This window comes from Mytilus galloprovincialis, chromosome 4 (assembly GCF_965363235.1).
Source record: "Mytilus galloprovincialis chromosome 4, xbMytGall1.hap1.1, whole genome shotgun sequence".
In the NCBI taxonomy this organism is placed as follows: domain Eukaryota; kingdom Metazoa; phylum Mollusca; class Bivalvia; order Mytilida; family Mytilidae; genus Mytilus; species Mytilus galloprovincialis.
The window spans coordinates 44314476-44337537 of NC_134841.1; the positions used below are offsets into that span (position 1 = coordinate 44314476).

At 31.8% G+C, this 23062-nt stretch overlaps 1 protein-coding gene across 5 annotated transcripts; it reads left to right on the forward strand.

The window, feature by feature from the left end:
• Nucleotides 1-1863: 1863 nt before the first annotated feature.
• LOC143072215 (tumor necrosis factor alpha-induced protein 8-like) lies at nucleotides 1864-22371 on the forward strand. Of its 5 annotated transcripts, none has more exons than XM_076247051.1 (3): nucleotides 1864-1923; nucleotides 18316-18392; nucleotides 20738-22371. In XM_076247051.1, coding segments are annotated over exons 2-3 (570 nt in total). In that variant the 5' UTR covers nucleotides 1864-1923; nucleotides 18316-18391; the 3' UTR covers nucleotides 21307-22371. The 5 variants fall into 5 exon arrangements, with proteins under 5 accessions (XP_076103166.1, XP_076103167.1, XP_076103171.1 ...); XM_076247052.1 differs by lacking the exon at nucleotides 1864-1923 and adding an exon at nucleotides 11332-11543; XM_076247056.1 differs by lacking the exon at nucleotides 1864-1923 and adding an exon at nucleotides 14169-14587.
• Nucleotides 22372-23062: the final 691 nt, after the last annotated feature.

Sequence of the window (23062 nt, forward strand, 5' to 3'; positions counted from 1 at the left end):
TATATAGATTTTTTTTTTCTGAAAAGCAATCATATATACTTTACAAGTAATAAAAAAAAATTGATGCACAATATATTTTTTTAATTTAATGACCTCATGATAAAACTTACTCATAAAATACAAAAATACCCAGATCAGTGGAGACAGGACATGTAACTGAAACACACATGCCAGTTATGGTTATTCTGATAATAGAAATTGACTCAAGTGACAATTCTGATAGTATAATAGAAATTGGACCTAGCAAGGATTTGAATAGTAAGATCGTACTATACAAATCCTTGGACCTAGTGAAAATTTGGATGACACCAAGTGAAACACCAATCATGTATCTTGTGTGAAATTATAGAATATGGAAAATTTGGGTACAGCATTGGAGAAGCTGTAGAATTTTAAAAAGGGTATTTGTCGAAAAATTAAACTGAAGACACATTTGTATTTGCATCAATGGTTTCTGAGCTTCAATTTTCATGAAGAAGCAGTTAACAAGCTTTTAAAAATATGGTGGTCAGGGTTCTCTTTCATGTAAATGAAAAGAGAGGGAGTAGCACTTATAATATAAATGCTAAAAGAAAAAAGATGTTGTATAATTCCCAAAGCCATAATTCAAACCCGCCCCACTTAGTAATGCAAAACAATTTAAAGGAGAAAACTAACTGCCTAATTTATCCACAAAATAGCGAACGAGAAACCTAGTAACACAGTAACAAACTACAACCACTGAATCCAGGCTCCTGACTTGGAAATAGCTAGGCACATACAGAATGTGACTGTGTCAACTTTAGCATGCTAGTTGGTGTCCAATCCCAGTGGCGGATCCAGGGGGGGGGGGTTCCGGGGGTGCGCACCCCCTTTATTTTTGCCGATCAATGCATTTGTATCGGGACATATGTTTTGCACCCCCCCCCCCTTTGCCCTGGGTTAGCACCCCCCCTTTCGAAAATTCCTGCATCCGCCCCTGAATCCTCCCCTAATCAGGGACAGTGGTGTAATAGTACAACATAAAGATTATTATGTGGTCATTGAATAACAAAATCTATAGGGTGTACCAATGCTTTTTTTATAACAAAATCCGTACTATAAATTATTGTACAAGTAATAAGTGAATTATAATTTGTACAAACTGCTACATTTTCACAGACAATGGAATTTATTTCAAAGGATAATAATAATATATACTGGAATGGTCCTGGGTCCAATTGATTTTATATGTTTATGTGATGTATTTTACTGAAATTCTTCTGCAAATACAGGGCCACCCGATATTACCAGTAGAAAGACCCCAATAGATATACATTGTAAGAAGATGTGGTAAGCGTGCCAATGAGACTATTATCCATTCAAATCACAATTTTCAATTATCTTCAATTTCTACGGAAGATTGGTTGTCAAAATGCTAACATTCCAATTTTCAATAAAAGTTAACAGCAAATAGATTCTCACAATAACAGATAACAAAATAGATAATAGTCCTCTAACAGCTAACAAAGAATAAGACAATAACAGCTAACAGTAAATATATTTTCAGAATAACAGATAACAAAGAATTAAAATGCCCCATAACAGCATAACAGTTAAACCCCTTGCCCCCCCCCCCCTCAGAATTGGTAGCTACGACGTTACCATACAAATACAGATACAGTAATTAGATACCCCCCCCCCCCCCAAAGCACACACGCACACACACACACACTTTTTTTATTATCATTTAATTTCATGAATATGTATTAAATATTTGACTCTGGAAGTTATGCCAATATGCATGATGATGTAGCTGGTTTTACTGTTTAAACGTTTGAAATCCTTGATCAATCATTATATGTATCCCATTTGAAGCCTCATGCTATCCACTTCCGCTAAATACTGTAACTTCCGGTAACTGACGTCACTAGGCAAGAAATTCACAGGGTTTTAAACTACTTTGTAAGTTTGTACAAATACTAAATAAGTAAAATAAGTGAAGGCCATGAATGAAAAATGCAATATCGACTCACAAATGCCTAATCTGTGATAATGAAACGGCATGTCAATCAGAACATCGTACACGGAAGCTTTCTGAAGTTAAGATTTTTTTTTTATACATTTACAAGTATTATATGATGTAGCCTGTAGACCGAATTATCTTTTTTTTAGAACAACTGCTATTTTACGGACATTTATCACCGTATAGCTAAGCAGGCGTATTTCATGCATTGGGTATATTTGACACCAAATGAAATGATTTACATAAAACTTTAATTTGGTAAAAAGTTAAATGGCTAAAATGGAAATCATCTGTCATTTATTTGGTATTTTACTAGGCCAACTAATTTTGCTGTTTTTGAACAGCTTTTTGTTATCTGATTTTTTTTAGAAACCTTCCTACAGCAAAATCAAAAATAGCCTTTCTAGACAGCATAATTATTTGGACTTATATTTAATTTGACGTTTTGCTACCCTGAATTCATGAAAACAAATACTCTTAAAAACTCCAAAGCCCCTTAAACTTCTTCTTCTTCAGAATACGGGAGTAGACTCCTAGGAAGGAGTGTAAAACTTCCCAGACTTGAGCTTGAACAAGCCTTTGTCATAAATATGGTCTTAAACCATGAAATGAATGCAGGTTATATTAAAAATAATTTCTGTGAATTTAGAAACGTTTGAGTTCATACATATATTATTTTTGACATGTTTGATGAATGAACAATGGAAAAAATGTATGATTAATTTTTGGGATATCAAAAAATGCTTCATTCTAATATATTATCATTTAATAAAATCTTTTTTTTATTTTGGGGAAATAAAAACTTCAAACATTTCAGAATTTACAGTCATGACAGTACAATATATTAAAATTTTGAGACACTGTCAGACAGGTAAAAAATGTACGTCACTTTTACTCAATAGAAATACAAGTACATGTATCACCTCTCAAAAATACTATTTTAAAGGGGCGTAGCTTACGTTGAGGCAACCGAGGCAACTGCCTCAGTAAAAAAAAAAGAAAAAAAATATTTTCCTTCACTGTATTTTCTTTTAAATGATTATTGCAGCAAACTGGCTACTAAACAATAATGTAGCAACTTGATATGTCTTGTTGGCGAGGTTATTGATTCATACCCTTTACGAATTATTAAAGACTTATGGGAACATTTGAATTAATTTTCCCTCCTCTACTTGGAAATACCCTTTACGGTAGTTTTCTGTAATTCAAGTTTGTCAGAGTAAAAGGAAATCGACAACAGATTTATTTTGTCCTACCCCATTGCAAGCGAAAACAGTGAGTAGAATAGATGAGGATGCAACTCATGAGTCTCCCGATCAAATCACTTTACCATTGAATTAGGTCAATTAGTTAATTTTGTGTCAGAATAATTTCTAGTACATTGTATATGAGGGCCTGGGTGAGGTTTTAAGAAAACAGAAATATCGGCTCTGAAATTAATTTAAATTTGAAAGAATATGGATTTAAAATGGTGCTAAATTATAAAATAAAGGAAAATCAAATTATGGGCGACAATGATTAAAAACTAAATATTTGATAATCACATTCTAAGCATTCAAACCCTCATTTATAAGTGTTGACATGTTCCCCTACGACTATGTCCATTGACTTTGGTACTAAACAAAACAAAATACCGGTATGCATTTACATTTATACATTATAGTGCACAGAAAATAATTTATAAGATGTGGTTCACAAGTTTTATTCTCGCTATTTTAAATTCATAGTACGTTTTCACAAGCGGGGAATTTAAAATATTTAAAGGAATCACTAATTCCAGAGAAATATGTCTGTTAGTTAATACATAATGTCAGTTTATATATAAAAAAAATCAACCAAATACTGTTCATTTACAAAAATGTATAATGAAGACTTCAGAATACAGTAAATGTTAGTTATTCGCCGGTTGTCATGTTCATCGTGAATGAAAAAAAAAGTTAATAATCATTCAATATGTAATTTCAAGACCTTCGAAGGAATACACCACTAAAACAAGTGCCTTGCTACACTTTACATGTAGCATATGTTTTTCTCCTTGTTTATCCTAAAATTTGTTTGTTCAATCCAGCAGTCATTTTGTGGGGATTATCTATGATTCGTTGATTCGTGACCTACGACCAAACAAATTATCCTAACAAAACTTATTACAAATAAACCTTAATATTTGCGGTTTTTTTTTCTGTATTGAACATTTTGTACAGGTTTCTTCTATCCACCGAGCAAGGTCATGATTTCTTGTGATATGACGTGTGATGTACAGCCAACTATATTAGAGTGTACTACTTGGAAATATATTGGGAGACATTAGGCATTTGAGCTGGCTTTCTGCTGGGAACAGTATGTCAATATACATATATACATGTATGTATATATGTTCCTGCTTTCTGTAACTGCTAGCAAGTCAGGACTTTTCATTGGTTGTCTGATGTGATACCTTCACCGTCGTATTTTGTTATTTTTATAGATTTGAGTATAGATAGTAAGGCATAATTAACATGATGAAATAACATTGAACAGCAACTATTTTTTAACGATTTTTTCTTGTTCAGATTGTAAAAACCTCTATAGCTTCAGGGGGGCGTATTTTGTTATTTTTATAGATTTGAGTATAGATAGTAAGGCATAATTAACATTATTATGATGAAATAACATTGAACAGCAACTATTTTTTAACGATTTTTTTCTTGTTCAGATTGTAAAAACCTCTATAGCTTCAGGGGGGTGCGCCCCCTGACCCCCTGCCTCGGTATAAACAGAAGACAAGCTACGCCACTCTTTTAGTGTATTGTATGAAAGTTCTTTGTATAACAATATGGCATTATGGCAGTCTTTTTTTTAATAGAGATATATTAATAAAGCCAAGCAAGTCGTTTGATAGAAGAAAAAAATCAAAAAAGCTTTACAATTGAATTTCTGGAGTGGAAATGAATTAAATTGCACTTTGTGAAACAGTTCCAGATATAGTTTAATGAAAACTCAACTTTCAATTATATCAAATAAATGTCAAAATCCATTATATAGTGCAAAGCTGTGTGCACCTTCCTCAAACTGTTGTTAAATTTTAGTCAGTCAATACTTTTTTTAGGTGTTTATATTGTATAATCTACATATATTCTTGGTATCAACCATAAAAGAGGGACGAAAGATACTAGAGGAACAGTCAAAATCATAAATCAAAGCAAACTGACAACGCCATGGCTAAAAATGAAAAAGACAAACAATAGTACACATAACACAACATAGAAAACTAAAGAATAAGCAACACGAACCCCACCAATAACTAAGGGTGATCTCAGGTGCTCCGGAAGGGTAAGCAGATTATGCTCCACTTGTGGCACTGGTTGTGTTGCTCATATCATAACAAATCCAGTAAAAAGTCTAATTCGGTAGGTCACATTCCTGAAAGAGGGAAATGTAGTTACTACGTAAGGAACATATCCGATATCATTTGAGAAACGGTAATTCCATAACGGTCAACCAACTTGTGATGGCATCCATAAAATTTACGAAGGGATGAAATTGTGAGCAGCAACATTCTATCAAGAAATTCATGATAGGAAATGCAAGCATGAGATAATCATATCAATTGGGCGATATATAGACTGTATGCAGGTGCTGCTGTAATGTTGCTACTTAGAAATGTAAAGTTCACAATTGGAAAACTGAAATCATCTCTTTTTGTTGTAAAGTTTTCTTTTCAACCAATCCTCATTGTCAAATTCTAGATGTAAGTCAAGATATGAGGCCGACTTTACTGTATCTGTGTATCCTTTATCTCTAGTTCGATGGGATAGATGCACTCAACATAGTCACCAAATTTTGAATTATTTAGTGAAAGAACATCATCTATATAGCGGAAAGTAGAGTTAAAGGATATTGCTAACTTCTTATCTTTCTTCCTAAGAAGTTCCTGTATGAAGTCAGCATCATAATAATTAAGAAACAAGTCAGCAAGAAGAGGGGCATAACAAATGTCTTTCCTAATAGAAATTCTATTCTCAAAAAGATGAGGAGTCCCTTCTTTAGCCTGTAATCATGGTAATAAATGATAAATAGACATTTAAACCATTTACTAGTCAGAGATAACTCTTACGTGTATTATTGACAATTTTTACTTGACCAGAAGTTGTGGCCCTTCAGTAATAAACAATAAATGTATTTAAAACCCAGTTTACTGATATTTTGACAGCCTCTTATTCAGAATAAAAACATTGCAATGAATAAAGTTCAAACTTTAATAAGTACATGTCATAAAGTGTCTTGAAAATAATAATTCAACCTGTTAGAAGAAGAAAAAAAGGATAGTTTCTTTTTATCTTGGTTTAAGTAGGATCCGATCATTTTCATGCAATTGCATTATTTAGATTAAGTCATATTCCAGGTTTTAGCAATATCAAGGTCATTTATATCAATATACATTCCATCTCTGACCGACCTATTAAGCTCCTTACGTTTATAAAATATTTATGATTTCATCAATCAACACTGAAATTAGAAGATATTTAGATTGACTTATAGCAATAAAAGTATGAAAGGTTATTAATGAAATAAAAAATAGATAATTGGGTTTGTTTGATTTATAAGAAGGTAACATATTCACTAGTGTATGAAAATTTATGATGTTGAGGCATCATTTTTTGGTAGAGAATTTTTATGTGAGAATTGACAATACTATTCAAATTACAAATTTAATTATCTTCATACAGACCAGCTCTAACTTTCTTAAAGTAGTAGACTACATCATAAATTGTGCTGTTAATTAGATATGCTTATAATTAACATGGATTAGTTAAAAACAATAATCATTGGAAATTACGAATATTGGGACAAAAACTGTATTAGATTTGCTGCTATGTTCGATTTCCTTTAGTAGTAAGCCCGATAGCTTAAAATAATATCTTATTTGTCACCCCGAAGTTCTGGTTAATGTAAAATGATTCCTTTTAATAATTTAGAACAGATATGTTTCAGCAATTTGATCTCATTATTTCATTTTAGGATGCAGCATATTAAATGCAGGATATCAAATTAGTGACAACATGGCCATGGTTTAAATGCATACATGTCTAGATAGCCATATTTGTAGTGTTTACATCTTAATTCGTATATTGGACTATTTAATATCACTGGTATATACATGTATATAAATTACATACCGATCTGCACATATGTTACTCAAATGTTTGAAAGTTCAGGGCCATTTCCATTTGAATAATGTTACTACATGTACATTTTCACCAAGGGCTATTCATGTATTAGCGAAACTATTGTGCCTAGAAACATGACACCTGGCAGGATGTTTTCTCTCATGGATTGCAACAGTGATTATCTTTTTCCTGGAACCTGCAACATTTTTGTTTCAAAAGCGTGACATTGCAATCCTAGATTCTATCGGCAGTGGCTTCAATTTTTAGGTTCAGTCTATGGTTAAAGTTTTTTTTTCAGTATCAATAACTTTGTCCTATCTTAAATTTTTAATTGAATTTTATGAAAGGGGGGGAAGCTTTAATATGACCAATAGGTGGCATGCAGAGCAAAATTTTAAAAATGTTTAATTGATGTCTGGCACAAATAGTTTACCTGATTCAGGTGATCATGGGTAAATCTCACCTGATTGACACTAAATTTACCTTGATTGTAATAAGAGGGGATTATAGCAGGTCTTGTTTAAAGAGTACTGTTACTTTGAATGACAGGATGCTCAAGTCAAAATGCTTTATTTTTCTGAATCACATCAAAATGTTGAAATGGCAAACCTACCCAGGATGTCCTTTTCATGCTTGGCCCAGTCATACAATGTCCGATAAATTTACATTTGTCTGGTAAATATAACTATTTTGGAAGCCTTGCTGAGCTCCCTCCGAAACTGCATCTGTTTGTTCACCATCCCTTTAAGTTTACCACGAAATTGTAGTAAAACCAACTTAAAATTAAGTATACATGTTCATAATGATGTGAACCTTTTTTAAACTCAGTACCGGTATAAACATGTACGTCAAATTCTAGTTTTGACCTGAATTTTGCGTTACACTGAACATGGACATGTATGCTTGTTTTGTTTGGTGCTTTATCCTGATGTTTTTTTGACATGCAACAGACTAATTGCTACATGTACTTGAAATTTTGAATGTCTTGTGCACATTGTAAATGCTAGTCTTGAAAATTTGAACAAGTAAATTCTTGTTAGTTTAAATTGGTGTGTGCTTTAGTACATATTTGATTAGATAGAAACAATTATTATTGTTAATATAGAATCTTCAAAACTAATAAATCATTGTAAAAAATAATCAAATATAGATTATACAAGAGGAGACCTTTCCATGGATTTTTTTCACATTTATATTCCCATATGGATAATAAATGCAATTTCAGTTATTATTGAAATCATCAAGAAACCTACATTTTTAACCGGATTTTTGTGACAAAAATGTCGGTTATTGATTTGGGGATGTACGGCGGGCGGGCGGTCGGGCGGTCGGGCGGGCGGCAATCAAATGTTGTCCGTGCATTAACTCATGAACCGTTCAACCAAAGCTTTTAAAATTTTAATATGTTATTACTGACAACTATACGAAGGTCAAGTTCAATAATGGCGATTTTGACTTTTACCGTTCAGGAGTTATGGTTCTTGAAAGATTGGAAAATGGAGTTGTCCGTGCATTTACGAATGAACTGTTCTACCAAAGCTTCCCAAATTTTAATATGTTGTTACTAATAAAAGAATGGAGGTCAAGTTCAATAATGACGAATTTGACTTTTACCGTTCAGGAGTTATGGTTCTTGAAAGATTGAAAAATGGAGTTTCCAGTCGTGTCCATGCATTTATGCATGAACTGTTCTACCAAAGCTTCCGAAATTTTAATATGCTGTTACTGATGACAAAATGGAGGTCAAGTTCAATAATGACGATTTTGACTTTTACCGTTCAGGAGTTATGGTTCTTGAAAGATTGAAAAATGGTTTTTCCCGTCGTGTCCGTGCATTTTCTCATGAACCATTCAACCAAAGCTTTTGAAATTTTAATATGTCGTTACTGATGACAAAATAGAGGTCAAGTTCAATAATGACGATTTTGACTTTTACCGTTCAGGAGTTATGGTTCTTGAAAGATCGTAAAATGGCGTTTCCATTCAGGTTGTTGCATTTACTCATGAACCATTCAATCTAAGCTTTTCGAATTTTAATATGTTAATACTGATGACAAAATGGAGGTCAAATTTGATATTGACGATTTTCACTTTCACCATTCATCAGTAATGGTTCTTGTGATATAGCCAGGACACAAATAAATGTTAATAAATCCGGTTTGCTGTCGTTGTGACAGCCTCTTGTTTTTTATGAGTCTAGAAATTGCATTTTATAATTTATAAATACACCAAATTGTGAGAGATGAATTAAATGAAACCTGAACAAATATTTTGGAATATTCGTGATATAAGACTCATTCAGATGAAATTCAGAGACCATAAGCACCCTGTTTATACATCTGTATGTAGGTAAACTATACATGCTAATGCTATAGTATAGTTTAGAAAATCATAAAAACATGTTAAATTTTACCTATGTAACAGATGCTTGAAGGGATATATGATAGGAAATGTTTATGCATTTTATGTGAATTTTATTATTAGGCAGTAATGTACCATTAATAAAAAGTTGAAGGAAAAACTGAAGCTACAAATTATTTTAACATTGCTCATGTTGTTTGTACCAAGTTCATTGATCAATGAGGATTCCAAATTCTCTCCTGTGGTTGAATTCCCCAGATTTTCCCATGTCTGTTTGATATCTAAAATGGAAAAATATGACAACCTTTCTGCATAAGTTTTGACCATTGTTCAACCAAGCTGTATACAATGTATATGTGTTCATTATTTGGAACATAAATAACTGTAAATTCAGGAATAATTGCATGCATTTATTATTGCCATTTAAATTTCTTCGATACTGAATAAAATCTGGTATAATTTTTATAAAAAATATAAAAATACAAGTTCAAATCATTGCGATTATACATGTTACCCTGAAGTGTTTGTTGCAATAATAAAACATCGCAATAATTTCTGAATTTTTAGTAGGTTGTTAGTTTTCTCTTTTGAATTGTATAAATTGTCATTTTGGGGCCTTTTATAGCTGACAATGTGTTAGTGGCTTTGCTCATTTTTGAATGCTGAATGCTGACCTACAGTTGTTAATTTTTGTGTCATTTTGTTGTTTGTGAAGAGTTGTCTCATTGGCAATCATACCACATCTTCTAATTTTTTTGTCAAAGCCCAACAGACTTTCTACGTAAAACAGTAAAAAGGTTTTTAAAGAACACAAATCATCTCAGACCTTTTGACTTTCACTCCAGTCATGCTTCAGTGATTCTCTAAATACATGTAACCAAATTTTTCCTGTGCACTCTGGACCCCCTCTAATTTGTTTGTCTTGTAGGATTCATCTGACCATGACCTTATTTTTATGGGCATTAATAATTTGATGAAAATGGAATAGCTGCATAGTAAAACTTTCATCCTAACAAAATTCAAAATAAAATTCAAAATGATCATAAAAGTAGGTTTGACATTTTAGGGTGTGCAAATTGGCAAACTATTTCTGGAAATTTCTGGAATAGATGTGATAAATGCTTTCCTCTTTTAGATTGCCAATGTCCTTTTGACATTTATTTGGAGATGTGCATGTTCTAAAATAGCTTAAGTATTTAGCTACATGTAGGCGTTGTTGCAAAATTTGTGTGGAATATTTATATGGCTTACTTACTGAGCCAATATATTTCTTAGATTAGTATATATTGAACACCAAATGGCTCTGTCACCCACTGTCATTTCATCTTTGCTAGTCTAAGGTTACAATTCAGGTCACTCCTCGAAGATTGAATTATCCCTTTGAAATTTTTTTTCTTCTATCAGCTCTGAATTACTTTAAGTCAAAATTAATATAAAAGATTATTTGTACAAGGTTTCTTAGCCTACCTACAACATGTACAATATGTATAACCTAAATTTGCCTTAAGTTTGTATCTGAACTTACAAATGTATGGTCAAAACATGGTGACAAAATACCAGATATCTTTTTATATACTCTTGAGTTAAAAAAAATCACTAAAAAAAAAGAAATTCAAACTCAAGCTATCAACAACCCTGATTTCTAAAGAAGGAAACCCTTAACACACTATATACTTTTTTATTGGCTAAACTTGGTAAAAAATCATTTAAACAAAAAAAATAAAACTAGCAAATGTTAAATAAATGCTGTGTTTTTTCAGTTGTTGAGTATATTAAAAACTATACAAAGTTTAAGATATATATTTTAGTTTACAATAAGTAGAAACAGACAAGACTATTGGTGTCACAGTTAATTCCTCTTGTAAAGACCTGGTGTATTTCTGTAGTATTATATACATAGAACGCTCATTAAGATGTTCACATGTTCAAAGAGGAAAATCTACTTAAAAGCATTTTGTTATATTTAAGCTAATCAGTTTCACATGGATAATAAGAAGGAAATATACAGTGGATTTAAATTGTAATAGGGATAAGCGTTAAAAGTAAAACAGGTTTGTTTACTATTATGAATTTTCTTTTATACTTATTTATTTTTGCAAATTTTTGAAAGATTTTATTACGGTATTCAAGTTATGCATATTGACTAGAAATGAAACTTAGGTAAGTTATGCAAATGAAATGAAATGAGAATTATCATCAAAATATATTCAGTAAGATTAAAATAACTTGCAGGTTAAATGAATATTTTCTGTGTATTGAAAAATAACTGAATGCATGAAATTCATTGTGTAAGCCTTCTATCTCAAGGTTGCCCATTCATGATAAGCATATTCTTTTGTTTGCAAAGATAAAAGTTGATCAAAAAAATTATTGGGTATTTTTGCTGAATTTGCATATCATAGTATCTTCATATTGCTTCTAAATTTGCAAGCAGAGTTAAATCTCAGAGTTAAATACAGTTATTTCCATGATTATGTTAAAAGTTAAAATTAGCTTTTTTCAAATTATCAAATAAAGAAATCTCAAAAATCTAACTTGCAACAAATTTTAAAATATTCAAATTCTTCCTTGACTGCTTCCTTGTCTGTTTATCTTTAATAATTTGTTTGTGATTTTAATCACTACCAAAAAGATTATATTGTAAAAAATGTAATGTCAAGTAGGTTTTGTTTTCAGCAGACTGGTGTTACTGTACAAAACATTATGTATAACTATACAAGGCTGATAAGATAAATATCACTCTTCCTGGTGATGAGTGAATCACTATGATAGAGTCATAGACATGGTGATAACACTCATTTATAACCCTGTCATATATTACTTATGGAATATACATAAAAGAGATTGAAATCATGAGTCAATATACTCAAAATCACCAGAATTCACTGAAAATTCACCATCATTTAACTAAATCTCCTTCAATATAGAAATAAGAAGATGTGGTATGATTGCCAGTGAGACAACTCTCCACTGGAAACAAATGACACAGAAATTAACAACTTAAGGTATCAGTACAATCTTCAACAATAAGCAAAATCCATTCTGTACAGTGAGGTTTAAAAGGCCCCAAAATGAATGCTCTATATCTGATATATCCAGTGGTCTTGTGCGAGATGTGGGTTTGACCCCGACCAGTTTAAACCATAGACCTATAAGTTGGTATTTGCTTCTACTCTGCTAAGCATGTGGCAATTAGGGGTAAGGGTAAGGGCAAAGACAAGGTCTGAGTGAAACTAATGTGTCCCAAGTAGGTTGACATGTCTACCTGCAAACTTTTTACCTTGTTACGTAAAACCTGCACTTTAAACATCTGGCTAGTACAAAACAAAACTTTAAACATGTTCTTATCCTGAATATGCATTGAACTAAACACTGCGCTTTATCGTCTATCATCATCATCATCATTGATTTATCTTCAATCTATATGGTACATAAAACGACAAATCATAAGTTCAGATTATTTCTTTTCATGAATCATCTCTTTCTTTGCATTTAAAAAAAAATTAAGAATAGGAAATGTGTTACAGCATGATACAATAAGCATAAATCTGTCCAACAATTCAGTTTTCACGTGACCTTCGGTACTAGTATGTAATACAAGTTTTTGTATGTATCAGATGACTGTCAACTAAAGTACTTATGAATTTAAGTACGTATTTAACATCAAGTGTTTAATTTTCAACCATTTCAAGGATGAGAATATGCATATATGAATATAATTCCTCATGTGTACTAAACTGACATGATTATCAATATTTTAGACATGCTAGCTTACTAAGTAACAGCCTTTGTTCATTATTGAAGGTGTTACAGTGACCTACAGTTGTTAATTTCTGTGTCATTTGGTCTCTTGTAAAGAGTAAATTGTCTCATTGGCAATCATACCACATCTTCTTTTTCATGTGTAATGTAAGATACTATTTCAGGTCACGTTCTGAGTATTGACAAACCTGTCTCATGGTCTTACTCCAAAAGTCATGTAAGGAAATTCAAAATGCACAGCAGAGTAATAGGAAATACCATCTTTCACAACTTTGTTCTTTTTCTGCAGAGAAGCTCCAATCAATCACCATTTAAAATCTTTTGACAATTTAGTTCTTGTAATATAATATGACCTTAACATTAAAAGAGATATATGCTGTTTTTATATTTCTAAATATAAAATTGTACCTATTCACCAAATTTACAAAACACTCAGTCATGTGCTTGTTTGAGTTACAAACTTACAGTGGAACTTCCACTGTTTATAGAATTAGTTTTGAACCTGCTGAATTATAGTGCATGTTTTCACTTACCTCAGTATTAACATTTATGTTTAAAAGCAAATTAAAAAAAGAGAACTACATAATCAGTGTTCTCAGACCCTCAGAAATCAGATAGGGCCACCAATGTTGAGTGTAGTGGCTTTTCTGATGTCCAACTAATAGTCTGAGCCAAGTTTTTTATAATGCTGTCTTGAATTTCTCAAGCTTCAGATTACAATGCATATCAATATTTCATAATGATATGAAACCTTATGATAGTGCACACATAGACTGGGGACTTGCTCTTTTACCCTCTTCAATGTATAAGCAAGTCTTCCCAAAAAGATTTAAAAAGTCCTGTTATACATTTCCAATGGACTAATTTGGCAGAAATTATGTTTCATATGTTTTTTTCTTTTGATGGATATTATCATTATGGTCTTGCACACAGTTTTAAAGAGCTTTTAATAAATTTGGTCCTTCCAGAATGTTAATGTTGATCAACTGTGAAATTTGGAAGAAAGAGAAAAGATGTTCAAGACTGGATCTCGCCAAAAAATTTATCCCTCAGCAGTTTTCTTTATTTGAATCATAGCAAGCCTTATTTAACCTATAGATATAGTAGCATAATGGAACAAAAGTCTTCTATATTTGGTTCGATTGTAAAGATTGTCACCTCAAGGCAAATGTAGAACATGTCAAATATATGTGTATTTTACTGCTTGAATTAGTGTGATTAAATTAACATACATGTATAATGAAGCATGTCTCTGACTGACTGTATAGGAGACATTTATTGTACATGTAAATGTCAATGGTTTGAAACTTCCTGACCAACAAATCTCACTCATGTAAGTGTTCGTTGAATGAATGGGGTCCCAGAAGGGGGGTGCTTTTCTCAAGAAGATGTCAGAATTTTGAATGAATTTTTAGTGATCAAAAACAATCATATCTTATTTCCCAGTTTCATATTTGTTTAATTAGTAATCTTCAAGATGGTATAATGTTTAGTTAAAACTAAAATAAATATTTCCTTGTCAATGTCGAAAGAAATTTCAATTTCCCCATGTGTATAAATTGGTCCTTGGTATTACACAGGAGTATGTGACCTTTGATTCAGTAGTTAAAAAGTTTAAATGATGGATTTAAACTAACTAAGGTATTTTTTTTGTATCTGATAACCTCCATGCATATTTAATATAGAAGACTTAAAGAATTTGTATGTATAAAGATATAAATCTTGAGGTGTGATTTTGTGGTATTGTAAGAATTTTGTCAACAGATGGATTGATGGGTGGTTTATTTCCTGTCAATAGTTTTAAAGTGTAATATATTTCTATGAAGGTAATCTGTTTCCTGATTATAAAATGTGCTTATTTGTATTCTTAAATGATATTTTATTAAACGGAAATAGCTAAAGAAAAAAAACTAACTGCTTGAAGGAATAAATATTCATAGATGTATTTAGAATTTAGATAACAAGTTTATATAAATATGTATGTCAATGTATGTATATATTTTTAATATATTTGTATAGTCTATAAGTAATTTCAATGCATCCTCTCCTCAGAAAGTCTGGTATTTCCATGTTTTCTCCTATTTCATCAACTTCTCTGTTAATTTTGCTTTGTAAGTTTGTGGATGTTACAAAAATTTATGTATTGTTTATTTCAATCTTGTCATGTTATTGACAATGAAACATAAATTAAGTTTGATATATTTGCAGTGTACACATTCATTGTTATGTTGCTATGCCTTTTCATTATCTAACATGTATTTCTTGTATAACTTAGTCCAAATAAAAATATATGTGTGGTTCTAGTAACCCTACCTTCCCTACTTTTTTCACCTCAAAAATAGCCTACCCAGTCCCTAAAGATTTTATTGTCTTTTTTCATTAAGCTCTGTTAAAGTCAGAATGTTGCTCCAATAGACTCGATGTAAAAAAAAAACATAAAATAAAAAAAAAAAAAATCCCTACCCTAACCTACCCTAACTTTTTTAGCTCACCTGGCCCGAAGGGCCAAGGGAGCTTTTCTCATCACTTGGCGTCCGGCGTCCGGCGTCCGTCGTCCGTCGTCGTCGTCGTCGTCCGTCGTTAGCTTTTACAAAAATCTTCTCCTCGGAAACTACTGGGCCAATTTTTACCAAACTTGGCCACAATCATTATTAGGGTATCTAGTTTAAAAATTGTGTCCGGTGACCCGGCCAACCAACCAAGATGGCCGCCATGGCTAAAAATAGAACATAGGGGTAAAATGCAGTTTTTGGCTTATAACTCAAAAACCAAAGCATTTAGAGCAAATCTGACAAGGGTAAAATTGTTAATCAGGTCAAGATCTATCTGCCCTGAAATTTTGAGATGAATCAGACAACCCGTTGATAGGTTGCTGCCCCTGAATTGATAATTTTAAGGAAATTTTGCTGTTTTTGGTTATTATCTTGAATATTATCATAGATAGAGATAAACTGTAAACAGCAAAAATGTTCAGTATAGTAAGATCTACAAATAAGTCAACAGGACCAAAATGGTCTGTTGACCCTTTTAGGAGTTATTGCCCTTAATAGTCAATTTTTAACCATTTTTCGTAAATCTTAGTCATCTTTTACAAGAATCTTCTCCTCTGAAACTACTGGGCCAAATTAAACCAAACTTGACCACAATCATCATTGGGGTATCTTGTTAAAAAATTGTGTCCGGTGACCTGGCCTACCAACCAAGATGGCCGCCATGGCTAAAAATAGAACATAGGGGTAAAATGCAGTTTTTGGCTTATCACTCAAAAACCAAAGTATTTAGAGCAGATCTGACATGGTTAAATTGTTTATCAGGTCAAGATCTATCTGCCCTGAAATTTTGAGATGAATTGGACAACCCGTTGATAGGTTGCTGCCCCTGAATTGGTAATTTTAAGGACATTTTGCTGTTTTTGGTTATTATCTTGAATATTATTATAGATAGAGATAAACTGTAAGGAGCAAAAATGTTCAGCAAAGTAAGATCTACAAATAAGTCAACAAAACCAAAATGGTCTGTTGATTTCTTTAGGAGTTATTGCCCTTTATAGTCAATTTTTAACCATTTTTCGTAAATCTTAGTTATCTTTTACAAAAATCCTCTCCTCTGAAACTACTGGGCCAAATTAAACCAAACTTGGCCACAATTATCATTGGGGTATCTAGTTTAAAAATTGTGTCCCGTGACCTGGCCAACCAACCAAGATGGCCGCCATGGCTAAAAATAGAACATGGGGTAAAATGCAGTTTTTGGCTTATAACTCTGAAACCACAGCCTTTAGAGCAAATCTGACAGGGGTTAAATTGTTTATCAGGTCAAGATCTATCTGCTCTGAAATTTTCAGATGAATCTGACAACCTGTTGTTGGGTTGCTGCCCCTGAATTGGTAATTTTAAGGAAATTTTGCTGTTTTTGGTTGTTATCTTGAATATTATTATAGATAGAGATAAACTGTAAACATCAATAATGTTAAGCAAAGTAAGATTTACAAATAAGTCAACATGACGGAAATGGTCAATTGACCCCTAAGGAGTTATTGTCCTTTGTAGTCAATTTTTAACAATTTTCATAAAATTTGTAAATTTTAACTAACATTTTCCACTGAAACTACTGGGCCAAGTTCATTATAGATAGAGATAATTGTAAGTAGCAAGAATGTTCAGTAAAGTAAGATGTACAAACACATCACCATCACCAAAACACAATTCTGTCATGAATCCATCTGCTTCCTTTGTTTAATATTCACATAGACCAAGGTGAGCGACACAGGCTCTTTAGAGCCTCTAGTTTCAGATATAACTGGAACCACACATACTTTTTTTATTTGGCCTTAACTGAATAATTTAAAACTGTTATACTATGTAGTTAATCAGGAAATATAGTCTCAGATAGCTTTTAACTAGGTTTTTTAAGCAGTCACTAGCTCAACTTATCAAGGATATGAATGAAATATTTGCCACTGGATATAAAATGCATTTAATCATAATCATAGATGACATAATGCAATTTGTTTGAGACATGTAATCTAAGACAAATTTGAGGCTCTTTCCATCTTTTTAAAGCAGCTTCCTCGGCTATATTTATTTTGGAAATTTGGAAGTCACTGCTTTTCTGTTTGATAAATAAATTGGTTTATTTTAGGTGTTCATTCTGTAAAAATGAAAAAAAGAGGGCCCTTCCATTTTAAAACTTTTAAAAAATTGAATGATTTGTTATGTTTATAACTACAGGTTGCAAATAACTGAAGGTTTCTGCAATACACAATTTTCTCAAATAGAAATATCAGGAAATTGGTAGTTAAATTTTAATTAAGTGTGTAAAGATGATATGTTGTCACATTTTTATCATACAATAATCTAATATCGTGCTTCAATACCTGGCCTACATGTGTACATAGAGCCACCAGCATAATATGGACAAACAATTGATTTCTCTGGTGATGTGTATTCAGACTGTCATTAAGTGCTAATTGTTGTAATTATGGATAGTTTTCACTTTTTTCCAGCTAACTAGAAGTGAATTTTTGTTTGCTAATTAAGTATTTATTTTATTTCATTTTAGGAGGAAGGAAGTGAAATATATAGTGATATGAAACAGTGAACTTATTTGCAACTGTTGGTAGAGAATTTCTTCAAAAAGTAAGTACATTGTACAGACATGATGTCTAACAGGGTTCCCTAAATGAGTAATAATCCCTGGAATGTGGGATATTATCAAAAGTATTTAAAAAGGAATAATTATTGGAAAGGTTCCAGGAATTCCTTGAAATTTGACAAATTCATAGAAAAGAGGAGAACTTTCAGTAATAAGTTATTTTCATGGAAATTTGCCCATTTTGAGAAGTTTTTGGACTTGTTCAAACTGTCTTTCAATGTCAAATTATTCATCCTTTGGTAAATTCATTTTATTGAGAGAAAAAAAAATTGAAAATTATATGCATCAAAAATTATTTTCATTTACAATAAATGTTGGTAAGGAATCAATAATCATTTGAACTGTATTTAATGACTTCATTCTTAAAGAAATAATTGATGCAAGGTATACTTTATTGTAGTTTTAACATTGGTAGGCATTATATTGGTGATTATTTTTGCCCTAGCGAAAGTGAGAGCCAAAATAACATGAATATAATGCCAACCCATGTTAAAATTACAATAAAGTATAGCTTGCATCAATTATTTCGATTCTGATTAGGACAATTAAGGTAATTTCTAATTCCAATGTGTATAAGTGTAGCACGTTTGTGTAGGCTCTTCCATGAATCTTCTTTTTTGTTTGTAAACAAGCAAACAACTGGCATTGTGATATTTCAGAGGGAGGAGTTTTGAACAGCTAGCATGAAGGGTTGTCGTATCTAGGTCAACTATGTCAATTTCCAAATGCAACACATTGCAGTCATAATAAATGAATTAGTAACATGTGCATCATTTAAGAGTTTGGAAGTGTTTTAAATTAATGAAATAGTAGTAGTCAATATGTAAAGCAAAATATTGCCCTATGAAATATTGTACCACAAGACAATATTTCAAAACTATGTATCACGAAATATTGTATTGTCTATGGAAAAATGTCCAGAGAAGGACAAATTTGCATAGTGAAATTGTGTCTGTATATAGACAATATTTCATAAATGAATACTATGGAATTTTGTCTTGTTAAAGGGAGGTTATATTTTGTGTGAATTAAGACAATATTTTATAGATAAATACTACGAAATTGTGTCCTGTTAAAGGGAGGTTATGTTTTGGTTATATTTCGTGAGTTATATGCATATATGACACGTGAGATTGTCATGGAATTTTGTCTCATGAAGGGGAGGCTATCAACATAAATCCATGTATATAGGGTTTTTTTTCTGCGACATGTGCCTGTGTATATATTTACAAAATAAGCGATTGTCAGTACATTACTTATTATAAGTATTGTCATGAACAGAATTTCATAGTGAAGTATTGTCATGAACAGAATTTCATGGTGAAATATTATCCAGAAGGAGGTGACAAAATTTCATGGACAAGGACACTTTTTCAAAACTATGTATCACGAAATATTGTATTGTCTATGGAAAAATGTCCAGAGAAGGACAAATTTGCGTGGTGAAATTGTGTCTGTATATAGACAATATTTCATAAATGAATACTATGGAATTTTGTCTTGTTAAAGGGAGGTTATATTTTGTGTGAATTAAGACAATATTTTAAAGATAAATACTACGAAATTGTGTCCTGTTAAAGGGAGGTTATGTTTTGGTTATATTTCGTGAGTTATATGCATATATTTCGTGAGTTATATGCATATGTGACACCTATCTATAGTTTTAGTGAATAGATCTTTATGAATTTTTTTCAGAAGGTTCAAAACCACAAAAGGAAGGTTGGGATTGATTTTTGGGATGAAATAACATGATGGTCCCAACCGTCAAGGAATTAGGGGCCCAAAACAAGCATTTTTTCTAGTGTCAGGATAATAACTTCGTCTCAGTACTTCGATTGCTCTGAAATTGTACCACAATGTTTTATACCACAAGTAGAAGGTTGGGATTCATTTAAGGGGTAATGGGACCAACAATTTAGGAATGAAGGGTCAAAAACAAGCATTTTTTCTAGTTTTCAGACAATAACTTGTGTGTTAGTGTATGGATCTCTCTGAAATTGTACTACACGGCTCCATACTACAAATGAAAGGCTGGGATTGAGTTTTTGGGTTGGTGCTCCAAGGGGGTTTCAATAAGTTGGGGCGGGGGGGAGGGGGATTTTTGGGGATTCATATTTTTTGTAAAATTTCAAATTTTTGAAAAGTTTCAAGAAGAAATCTTCAATTGCACAGTACTGGGCAATTGATTTGTAACGAAATTTGCCCCAACTGTTCAGGGTTCAACCTGTGCAGTCGTATCAGGCTGCACTCAGCGAAGCATTTTATTTACAATTAAAGACATGCACTGACTACTGACTTAATAATAAATATGTAAATGTATATTTTTCAGTGGCTGAACCAGGAGCAGGCTTTGACTCCAAAGGACTGGGGCTCAGTCTACAAAAAAAGCTTCTTGGAAAAATGTCAAACAAGAAAATTGCCAAACACTTTATTGATGATACAACAAGTGAAGTCTTAGACAAAGCTTTTCTTATTATTAAAGACTTTAAAAACAAGGAAGAAGCGAAGAAGATCATGAAATATATCATTAAAACAGTTATAAAAGTTGGTATTCTATACAGGAATGATCAATTCAATGCAGAGGAGTTAAAAACAGTGGAAACATTTAAATCTAAGTTTCATTCACTATCTATGACGATGGTAAGCTTCCATGAAGTCGACTTTACATATGATAAAGCCTTCCTGAAAACCAGTTTAGAGGAATGTAGACAATTGCTACAGACTGTGATCAGTAGACATCTAACGGACAAATCGAAAACACGCGCTGACACAGTATTCAACTTCTTCAACTGTGAGGAACTTATGGATCAGATCTTTGATTCCAGTGGGAAATATAGGGATCATATGGATGTTGTAGTACGGAACATGCATAAAATGATGGATGATGGAAATCTTTGATGATCTGAAATAGTTATTTATAGATCTTATGCAATAACATTTTTTGTATGCAATATATATATGTAAAGAAGGTATTATATTCATAACATTCCAACCTTCATTTTAAGATTGAGAAGTTATCATATAACCCATTCTTTGATCCTTATATATGAAATTTTAGCAAAATTTCAAAATTATTACAGCATCAATTAGCTTTTCTTTTTTCTTCAAATGATTTTGTATCAAAATCCAAATATATATCAGATTCAGTCCCTAAAAACAACTTAATATAGGGAGAAATTGTTTCAGAGAGAAAAAAATGTTAAGTATTTATAATTATCAATTCAAAAAGTGTGGAAGAACTTCTGCATCTTAAAGGGGAACAGCCTTATAATTGAAATATTTAGCCAAAATGATTACTAGTTGAATTGTTAGGAAACATTCTGCTGTCATTTATCATAGTTATATAGCTATTTGAAAAAAGTTAAAATGTGCCTTATATCAAAGAGTGCTCTTTTAATTGTGAGTTCCATTTTTAGAAACCAATGTTTGATTCATTATAGATAATCATGATAATGTAAATCACTAATACAAGATGAAAATATTGAAATGGTTATTCGAGGTATACATGATACTAAGAAATATGATCCGTTTAAATGTTTTAACTGGATTTAAAATACAACAGCATAGCAGGTCTTTCAGGGATAACAGTAAAGTAGATGGAGTACAGATGCTTCGTAGAATATGCTTTTAAAATAAAAATAATTGTATGCATTTCTTAAAATGGACTGGTCAATGTCTGTCCATTATTTGTTCAGTTTTTACAGATGTATAAAGCAGTTAGTCACTACCATATTTTTTTCAGTGTCCATTTTATAATACATTCAATCAACATGGGAAATATGCCTTTATAAGAACACTAATATTGAAAACTGGCAGAATACTGTATTGTCATCATGGTCATGGGTGGTTTATAAATTTGTGTAGTCAATTCTATATGAAATTTCAAGGAACATCTGTTCTGAAATACTGAAATGAATTTAGGTTTTTTACAACACCGATCAACACCGTAAACTGTAATCAAGCATTATCACAAAAATGAAATGATATTACTTATGAAGTTTTCAAGAACAACAATTATATATTTTTTACTCTTTAAAATTTTTATATATTTTTGTAAACACTTGTTAAATATTAAATAGGAATAGATTTTTTTACAAGACAAACCACTGCCAAATATTTAATTGTATTTTTTTCTTTCTTACTGTTATTGTAAAAAAAAATGTAAGTCATGTAGGTTCGATAGAAAGGAAAGAAAAAAATCAGAATTTGTTTGTTTCCTACACTAATTTTAGGTGGTTTTCCCCTATGTTCTAACTAATTTTATAGCAATATTTCTATGAAATGATAAATATTTTTTGATGTAGACCTGTACGAAAAAATCCAGGCGTCTTTTACACGGATTCCAGGCGGATATTTTAGAGGGAATCCGTTTAAAGTCCACTTTTACACGAAGAATCTTTCTTACATGGATTCCAGGCGGGTTACGGGCGGAATAGAGCCGAAATATGCAAATTTATCCGCCTGTCTTAGGAGGAAAAATTTCCGTCTAATTAAAAGGAAAAATGTTTTTCTCAAAAATATATCCGCCTAAAGAGACGGAAAATATATCCGCCTAATGAAACAGAAAATATATCCGCCTTCGAAAAAAAATCCGCCTTAGAATATGAAAAAAAATCCGCCTTAGAATATGAAAAAAAATCCGCCTTAAGAATAT